The 9,078-nt window shown below is 58.6% G+C and overlaps 1 protein-coding gene across 1 annotated transcript; it reads left to right on the top strand.

Moving 5' to 3' along the window:
- Positions 1-541: 541 nt before the first annotated feature.
- DLX3 (distal-less homeobox 3) lies at positions 542-6,231 on the top strand. Its single transcript, XM_025996234.2, has 3 exons — positions 542-1,480; positions 2,599-2,789; positions 4,365-6,231. Exons 1-3 carry the CDS (start codon positions 1,156-1,158, stop codon positions 4,710-4,712), a joined length of 864 nt encoding a protein of 287 aa, XP_025852019.1. The 5' UTR covers positions 542-1,155; the 3' UTR covers positions 4,713-6,231.
- The last annotated feature ends 2,847 nt before the right edge of the window (positions 6,232-9,078 follow it).

Below are 9,078 nucleotides of genomic sequence, written 5' to 3'. Positions count from 1 at the left end.
AAAAATGCCTGCCTTCCCTAGTGTTGTCCCCAGTGCACAGAATCTGCCCCCCAAACTTCTGAGGCACACAGAGAGCCAGGCTGTGTCCTACCCAGCCCCATGGGGACCCCAGGTCCCCTGCCTCCTCCAGCAAGCCTGGGCAATCTCTGAAACTGCATCACGGGACAGGTTACGCACCTCTGCCTTCTGCATAAGCCCCCAAATCCACACAACCTGCCCCCCACCCCAGTTAGCCCCTTCCCTGTCTCTCCAACAGGACCCTCTCCATCCCATTATGACTTACACAGTCCCAAGGCACTTTTTCTTGATGGGCCCCTTTCTCTGTAAAGACATTCAAGATTACATTTTATGACTGCATTGCTGTAAATATATCAATATATAGTCAAACATTTCCTTCAACCTAAAGTGTCTTTCCCTTCTCTTTCGATTGTAAAAGAAATTATTTTCGCGAGCCCTGGTCCTTCCCACTCTGGTCACATTAGTCTGCCTGTCATTTGCATAGCGTACACACATACACCACCTTGGACCACCTCCCTCCACAAACACCCAATGGGCAAATTCCCCTGCTTCCCCATCGCACCTGAGCCCACCTCCCAGCCAGGGAGACAGACAGACTGACAAATCCTGGGGGGGCCCCCCCCCCCGGCAGAGACACCTTCCCCCCACTCCTTCCTTCAGAGACACTGGGGAGTTATCTGGACTGGGGACAGGGGCCGTAGAAGGAAGGTGTGTGTGTGTGTGTGTGTGTGTGTGTGTGTGTGTGTTTTGGGTAACAACAAAGAATGGGGGAGCGAGCGGAGAGAAAGAGAGAACGAAAGAGCGCAAGAGCATGTTTTGCCTCGAAGGCAAGACTTGCAGCCAATCAGAGCGCTGGAGCCTCCCTCCGCGACTCCACTATTGAGTCTATAACCGGCTGGCCGGGCGGAGCTGGCAGCATTTGACTGTGGCTTGGGACGCGACGAGAGGCGCGCAGCGACCGCCGCGAGGCCAGCAATGGTCTAGGAGCCCTTGGCCTCCCCTCCCCCGAGACCCTGCGGGCCCTCCCCCCGGCCTCCGGACACACACCCCCGCCTGGTCTCCCGCGCCGCCCCCGCGCTCCTGCCCGCTTCGGTTCGGCGGCCCAGGCCAGCCCCGCGACGCGCGGCGCTCGCCAGGATGAGTGGCTCCTTCGATCGCAAGCTCAGCAGCATCCTCACCGATATCTCCAGCTCGCTGAGCTGCCATGCGGGCTCCAAGGACTCGCCCACCCTGCCCGAGTCCTCTGTCACCGACCTGGGTTACTACAGCGCTCCCCAGCACGACTACTACTCGGGCCAGCCCTACGGCCAGACCGTGAACCCTTACACCTACCACCACCAGTTCAATCTCAACGGGCTTGCGGGCGCGGGCGCTTACTCGCCCAAGTCGGAATATACCTATGGAGCCTCCTACCGGCAATACGGGGCGTACCGGGAGCAGCCGCTGCCCGCCCAGGACCCAGGTGAGGGCTGAGGGTTCCCCTGGGGAGAGAAAGGCGAGGGATTGAAGCTCAAATCTAGGGAAGCGTCGGAGGGCGGGCTGCTGTCTAAAGTTAGACAAGGTGGGCTAGATGACCCCAGAGGGGACAGAGGACCTTCCAGTCCCGAGGCTGTGTGCGTGGGTCTCGGTGAGGATGGGGCCAGTGAGGATGGGGCCGGCTAGGGGAGGAAGGAGAGGAGGGTGGGGTGTCAGAGGACCTGCGAATCGAGGTGCTTTCGCAGGACGTCAGCTTCTCCATCGGGTTTCCGAGGGCTTGGGGTTCGGCAGCGGGGAACTGGAAGCTCCAGGGACACTCTGGATATGGGCGGAGGAGAGGAGGGGTATGGTGAGGGGGACCTAGTGAGGGACACACACACACACACACACACACACACACACTGAGAAGCAGAGACTGAGAAGTGGAAAAGTGAAAAGAAAGAAAGAAAAGAGAAAAGAAAGAAAGAAAGAAGAAAGAAAGAAAGAAAGAAAGAAAGAAAGAAAGAAAGAAAGAAAGAAAGAAAGAAAAGAAAGAAAGGTGGAGAAAGACCAAAAGAGAAACGTGGAGAGACCAAGTGAGAGAAAGGAACAGAAGAAAGGCCAAGAAGGGGAAAAAAGGAAGGAAAAGGGAGTCTGTACTGGGCTTGCAACTCCTCTGAGAATCTAAGACTATTCCAAAATGAAAAGTTTAAAAACCAGAAAAAGGCAGGCAGGAAGGACGGACGGAGAAAGGGCGAGAGAAGTGATCGCGGGCCAGGCGGGGCAAGCAGGGGGTGGCCAGCAGGGGGGCGAGGAGCCGGGAGGCGTCGGAGCGCAGCCGCGGCCGGCCTCGCCCGGGTGGCCGGCGCCGGGGACGGCGCTCTGGGGGAGCGGGGCGCGGAGCTGCGGGCTGGGGGGCGCGCGTCGTGGGCGGCCGCCGGGGCCGGTCCCGAGCTCCGGCTCCGGCTCGGGCTCCGGCTGCGTAGCCGCGGCAGACCGGCCGGGGAGAGGGCGGTGGAGCGCATAGCCAGGCAGCCCGGCGCGGGGCGGGGGCGGGGGCCCGGGAGGGCGCAGGGGCCGCAGGTCCAGGCTCACCCGCCCCCCAACCCGGTGCGTTGCCCGCAGTATCCGTGAAGGAGGAGCCGGAAGCCGAGGTGCGCATGGTGAACGGGAAGCCCAAGAAGGTTCGAAAGCCGCGCACCATCTACTCCAGCTATCAGCTGGCCGCCCTGCAGCGCCGCTTCCAGAAGGCCCAGTACCTGGCGCTGCCCGAGCGCGCCGAGCTGGCCGCGCAGCTGGGCCTCACGCAGACGCAGGTCAGTGCGGGGGAGGGGGAGCCGCGCGGGACCCGGGGGCTCCCCAGGCGCCGCCGGACTGGCTGGCCTCTGAAATCCCCTGCAGGCCCTTGAAACCCTTGCCTGTGGATGGAAGGCCACCCCTCCCCCATGCCAAGTCTCAACTGCTGTCGGAAGTTTCTGCATTCAAACGTGTACAGGCGTGCGTATTTGTGAACCTGTGCAACTGTGTCTGTCTGCCGCAAGGAGAGGTATCCTCCCCTTACTCCAGACACCCTAGCTCGCACGCTTCTCAGCGTGTTTGTCTCTCACTTCAGAGGAGTCCACATCATGTCTTCCCCCACCCCAGGCCACGCATGTGCGTGTGGAAATGTATATACACGTGTATATGCATGTATATTTGCACACATGCTAATGGGTGTGTGTACCTGTGGGAATGGTGGCATAAGAAGTGTGACCTTTCAAGGGTCATTGTGTTCATAGATGGAAGGACACGTGTGCCCAGCTGTGCACACTGGTGAGCGCATGTACAAAAATGTATGCTTCTATCAAAACACTGCATTCATGCTCAGCACCCAAATGGTTCACCTGGTCCTCTGCCCCAAGCCAGGAAGGGAGATTTTCCACCAAAGGGGGATAGAAACTCAAAGATGAGCTCCCCTCTCTGCCCCCTAGCCTGTTTCTAAAGCCCCCAGCAGCCTGTCACTGCTCAGGGGCGGAGTGGCTGGTGGATGCCTGGCTCCCTGCAGGTGTTGACAGGCTGGCCTGGGTTGCTGCGTGGGGCCCAGTCCGCTGGGAATCTGGGTCACCCAGTGAGGAGCTGATTCATTGTTTGTACCAGTCATCGGGTGGGGAGGAGCAGGAGGAGGGGGAGATACCCCAAGGGAAATTTGGGGAATCATGGCTCACCTGCTCCTAAGTCCCCAGGTCACCCCCATTAGCCAGCCCCAGAGCGCGTCTCCATGCCCTAGTGTGTGAACATGGGTGCCCCCATTTGTGGGGCATTTATCTGGGTGCATGTGTGTATCTTTATAACCTGGTGTCTGAGTGTGAAGCTGTGAGTGGGTACATTCCTGCACATGGAGATGCTTATGTGGGTGTGTGTTTGTCTCTGTGTATCTGTGCACCTCTGCTTGTGGGTTTCTAATGTGACCAAAATGCCACAAACTGCCCATCCCCCACCCGGGCTGCCTTTTATTGAGTGCTTACTACATACCAGGCGGTCCTGAGCTCTTTATCTGTCCCAACTTATTTGAGCCTTGTGATGACCCCATCAAGTAGGGGCTGTCAACATCCCCATTTTGCAGATGGGGAAGGCAAGAATCAGAGAGGTTAAGTAGCTTGCCCAAGGTCACACACTTAGTACGTGGCAGAGCGGAATGTAGACCCAGGCAGTAGAATGTTCCTAACTGCATTTTATCCCAGATAGAAAAAAAGATGCTGGCCCGGGAGTCAGGACACCTGGGTTTTGCCTGGATCTTGTGTGTAACATGGGGTGCTGGACTTGCCATCTCTTGGCTGGGTCCCCTTGGGGTTTTCACGAAGCATCCTGAGAGGCTAACTAGCTCCCCCTTTTTTCTCCCCCCCCCCATGCAGGTGAAAATTTGGTTCCAGAACCGCCGCTCCAAATTCAAGAAGCTCTACAAGAATGGGGAGGTGCCCCTGGAGCATAGCCCCAATAATAGTGATTCCATGGCCTGCAATTCACCACCGTCACCTGCCCTCTGGGACACCTCCTCCCACTCTACTCCGGCCCCTGCCCGAAGTCAGCTGCCCCCACCGCTCCCATACAGTGCCTCCCCAAGCTATCTGGACGACCCCACCAACTCCTGGTACCATGCACAGAATCTGAGTGGACCCCACTTACAGCAGCAGCCGCCTCAGCCGGCTGCCCTGCATCACGCCTCCCCTGGGCCCCCGCCCAACCCTGGCGCTGTGTACTGAGCACCCACCTGGCCTGAACCTCCCACGAAGGACCCGGGACCAGGCAGAAGGCGCCTCCGTCCTAGCCGACACTCAGGAATCATCGAGGAGCACAGGGGAAAGGACACCCCCTTTCCCCCTTCCCTTGCCCCTTTCTCCAGGGACCCAAGAGCTTCCAGATGAAATTTGCATGGACCAAGGATGTCCCCTGAACCTCCCTACCCCTGCCTAGAGACTGGGGTCCCCCTCCAGATGTTGGGGCACTCCAGCTGGGACAGCCGCTCCCCTTCTGCTCCAGGAGCCTGGATTGGCTTTCAGTGGCCCATCACCTTCCAGCTTCTAAAATTTAGTGCTCATTCTGCAGACTGGAGACCTTGGGGACCAAGGAAACTGCAGAGCGTTCGCAGGTCAGGCCTGGGCTGGGGCCCTGGGCACCGTGGATCCCGGCACCTGCTAGGCTTGGTCCCTCCTAAGCCACTCATGGCTCCCCACGTCCTGAGCATCCCCTCTGCCAAAAAGACATTGGACCTCATGACCAGGACTCAGGGTGGGGATGTCAACCAGACCCCAGCCCGTGCTTCTAGCCCTCATTTCAGATTTGAGGGTTAAACCAAAGAACCCCCCCCCCCCCCGCCCAAGTGAGGGAATCTTTTAATATCTGTGGCTTTAGAGGGAAGAACTCAAGGAGCCATCTCTCTCCTCTCTCCCTCTCTGTCGGGAGAGGGGCAGTGGGTCTCAGGTGCCTTTCCTAAGGACCCATTTCTTCCGTGTACAGGACTTTGCACAACTTTGGTTTTAAAAGCTGTTGAAAACTAGGAAAACAATGGGCATTGTTAACCGATAGGACCAATCTCCCCTGCGTGGGCGCCTCTGCTCTGCCACCCCCACTCACCTCTTCCTCTCCTCCAGAAAGATGGCAGTTTGGGCGCCAAACCCCAAGTCTCCAAGGAAACATGCCAGGCAAGACAAACCCCCAAACATCCCGTTTCCGGTGACTTTGGAAACAGATTGCTCCCACAGATGGAGAATGGCGGGTGAGGTGCACGGGGCAGAGAGGGGAGGATGACAGCTCCGTGCCTTTAGGGGTGAGGGGGTGGCTGTCTGGAGGGCTGGTAGCACCGCCCCTCCTTGGCCCAGACATCCTCCCAGAGCTAACTTTCCTCCACCCTGATGTGGTCAAACATTGAAGAAAAGGGGGAGGTGGAAGACTAGCTATATATATATATATAGTATGTATTTTTTTTTTTTTTAAGAGCAACAGAGAGAAGCAGCCTCCTCCCTACTGTGGTTTCCTATTTATGTGGTCCTTTCCTCCTGGACATACCTGCCTGTGCGTTGTGAGCAGAGAGAAACAGGGGTGTGGGCTCCGGCTGGATTTGGGTTGGGTGGGAGTGCAGGAGCAAAGAGAGACCTGGTGGATCTCAGAGTCCCACCCCGGGGGGGCAGGAACGAAGCCAACTCCCACTCCCTCCCAGGCTTCTCATTTCTGCTTTCTTACTGGACCCATCTTTATATATAACGTTAATAAAAAAGAAGAAAATAACCACTGAGCTCTTTGAACTGGAGGCTGGAGGCAGACAGCTCTCGGGGAGGGCCTGGGAGTTGGGGAAGGTGTTGGATACAGAGAGGCCTTGGAGCCTCCAGGGGCTCCCAGGGGACTCAGAGCCCTGAGGGTCCACTGCTGGGACTCTGGGCTCAAGGGCCGGGCTGGGCCTGGCCCCTGGTGGCAGGTGCTCCTGAGTCGGAGGCTGCCCCCAACTTGGGCAGGTCTGGGTGGGTCGGAGGCTCCCAGCCGTGGCCTCCCTGACTCCACTCTGCTTGGCAGCTTGGCGTTGCCTGCCAGCCAGCTGCCTTCCGCCACTGCTGCCGCCGCGCCGCCACCGCCGCCGCCAGGTCACCTCAGGGCTGCTCTTTGATCTTGGGCTCACACGCAGACATGCTTGCACACGCGTGTAAACCCCCTGCCTCCACGCCCAGGCACTCCCCGGTCCCTCACTCTGGTCTGTTCCAGCTTGGGGTAAGGGTGGGGCCTCAGGCAGGGGGAACACCACTGCTCCCACAGCTGGCAGGGACCCCAGCCCAGGCCGGGGATCCAAGCAGGATGATGGAAGCAAACAGATGAAGGGGGTTCTGTGTTTACCTTCTCAGGCTTGGGCCCTGACTCAGAGCCTTCTTGCTACTGCCACCAACCGCCTGGGCCAGCACTGCTCCCACCCTCCCCTTCTAGCTGCTCAACTCCAGGACAGAGTCGGGGAGCCGGCTGTGGTAGAGTGGAGGGAGACGTGTGAGTGACATAATGTTGTCACAGGTGGAGACAGTGTGAATGCGTGCACGTGCTGGGGAGCTACCCCTCTCTCTTGTACACATGTACCCAGACACATGGTGACATCTCTTCCTCCTCACACCTCTGTGGACTCCAGCTTGGAGCAAACATGCCATCATCTGTAGGCAGATACACAGACACGAACACACACCTGAGACCCCTTAGCATCACACAAATGTACAAAGCCGTGACACGGAGAGACAGGGCCCCCCAACACACAGGTGCCCAAACACGCATCCCCCAAGTCACTCCAGAGTTACACACAGGTTTGTGCACACACACATACATACAGGAGACAGAGGCAACTTCTCATATTGGAAAAAAGTCTTGGATTAAGAGCAACAACACCCAGCAGCCCAGGTCACCCGGCTCAGCCCGAAACCTCCCTGTGAGGCCCTCAGTTTCCTCATCCGTCAAATGGGGACAACAAGCCTCGCCCTGTTGGCCTCTGGAGCTGTTAGGAGGCATCAAGCAGAATACAAAGTGAGAAGTCAGAAGGAAAGGTCTCTGGGTCTCCCCGAGGACCTCAGTAGACAGCCCTCCAGGGCACCTGGCCCAGGGGTTCTCCGGGCTGGGTTCTAGAACGGTGGGGAGCCCCCACCACCACCTGCCAAGCCCCACTGCACCCCTCTCCCTCTCAGGAGGCCAGCCTTCCCTCCCCGGGGCCTGAGGGAGGCGGAAGGGAGGAGGGCCTTCCACCCACGGACTCCAGCCGGGCTGGCAAGGGTTAAGTGGCAGCTGCCAGGCGGGGCTGTGCTGAGCAGTTTGGTTTGAGGGATGCGTGCAGGCAGGAGCAGCGAGGCGGCAGCCGGGCAGACTTGCTGGAGACACTGCATTTTATTAGGGCTGGGCTGCCAGCAAAGGGAGGGAGAGGGAAAAAAAGGGCAGAAAGAGAGAGGAAGGAAGGAGGAGGCTGGGCAGGCAGGCTGGCGGGCGGGCTGCTGCGGGATGAAAGGATGTTGTAAGCTCCCTAATTCCTCCCAGCTCATCCCTGCTCTGTCAGGCTGGATTAACTGCCCGGGTGACCTCCCGCGAGGGTCAGCCCCACCCCTGACCTCCCCTTCCTCCTCTCCTCACCTCCAGGCCTCGAAGCTTACCCTCCCCACCGTCCCTGGGCCAGGGATGCAAAGAAAGGGCTTGTAGGGGGGCACCTGGCAGGGTGCCAGGGTGGGGCTGCTGAGCCCATCTCCTGCCAGGTGCTTCTTGACTACACCCCTCGTCTCCTGACAAGCTTTGGGAAAGAAGGGGAGGCTAGGGCATCCCAGTCTGCCTTGCAGGGGGTGCTGGTCACTGCTCTCCAAACAGCTGACGTTGGCTACAGTCCTGCTTCGGGCCAGGCATTTGGCACGGGACCCTCAGTGGGCGGGGAGGTGGGTGATATAGGACCCATTCTTCAGATGGGGAAATTGAGGCTCAGTGAGTTTCAGTCTCTGTCGAGCTCACATAACTAATATGTGGCCATGCTGGGATTTGCACCCAGCTCTGTCTGGAGAATGGGTGCTCTTAATGGGCTTTCCTGCCGCTCAGATTACTAAGGAGCCCCAGGGCAGAGCGTCAGAGAGCTGGAGCCCAGCCGCTGCCACTCCACCCACCCCAGCCCGCCAGCCCTCCTCCCCAGGCTCTTCCCTGGAGGAGACAAGGAGGGGGAGGGGCTGGTCCTAGGAAAAGCTTAATGCTGCGGTCAGGAATGTGTGCACTGGAGTCAGCTGACCTGGACTGAAGCCTGCCTCCACCACTTCAAGGGCTGGGTGATCTTGGACAAGTCACTTTAAACTTCTAAGCCTCAGTTTCCCCATCTGTAATGTGGGGATAATGCCACCTGCCTTATAGGGTTGTTGAGAGGATTAAATAGGATAATGTGAGTAAAATGCTTAACTAGGTACCCAGCACAGGGTGAGTACTGCTCAGTTCATCAGACTTGCTATTGACAATGGTAATGATGGTGCTGATGGTGCTGATGGTGCTGATGGTGATGATGGTGACGGGGGGGGGGGGGGGGGGGGGGGGGGGGGGGGGGGGGGGGGGGAAGAAGGCACTGACTCCTCACCTTGCTTCCTGCCCTCT

This window comes from Vulpes vulpes, chromosome 2 (genome assembly GCF_048418805.1).
Source record: "Vulpes vulpes isolate BD-2025 chromosome 2, VulVul3, whole genome shotgun sequence".
Classification (NCBI taxonomy): Eukaryota; Metazoa; Chordata; class Mammalia; order Carnivora; family Canidae; genus Vulpes; species Vulpes vulpes.
Note: the sequence above shows the minus strand (reverse complement) of the source record. Positions and strands in the feature narration are given on the sequence as shown.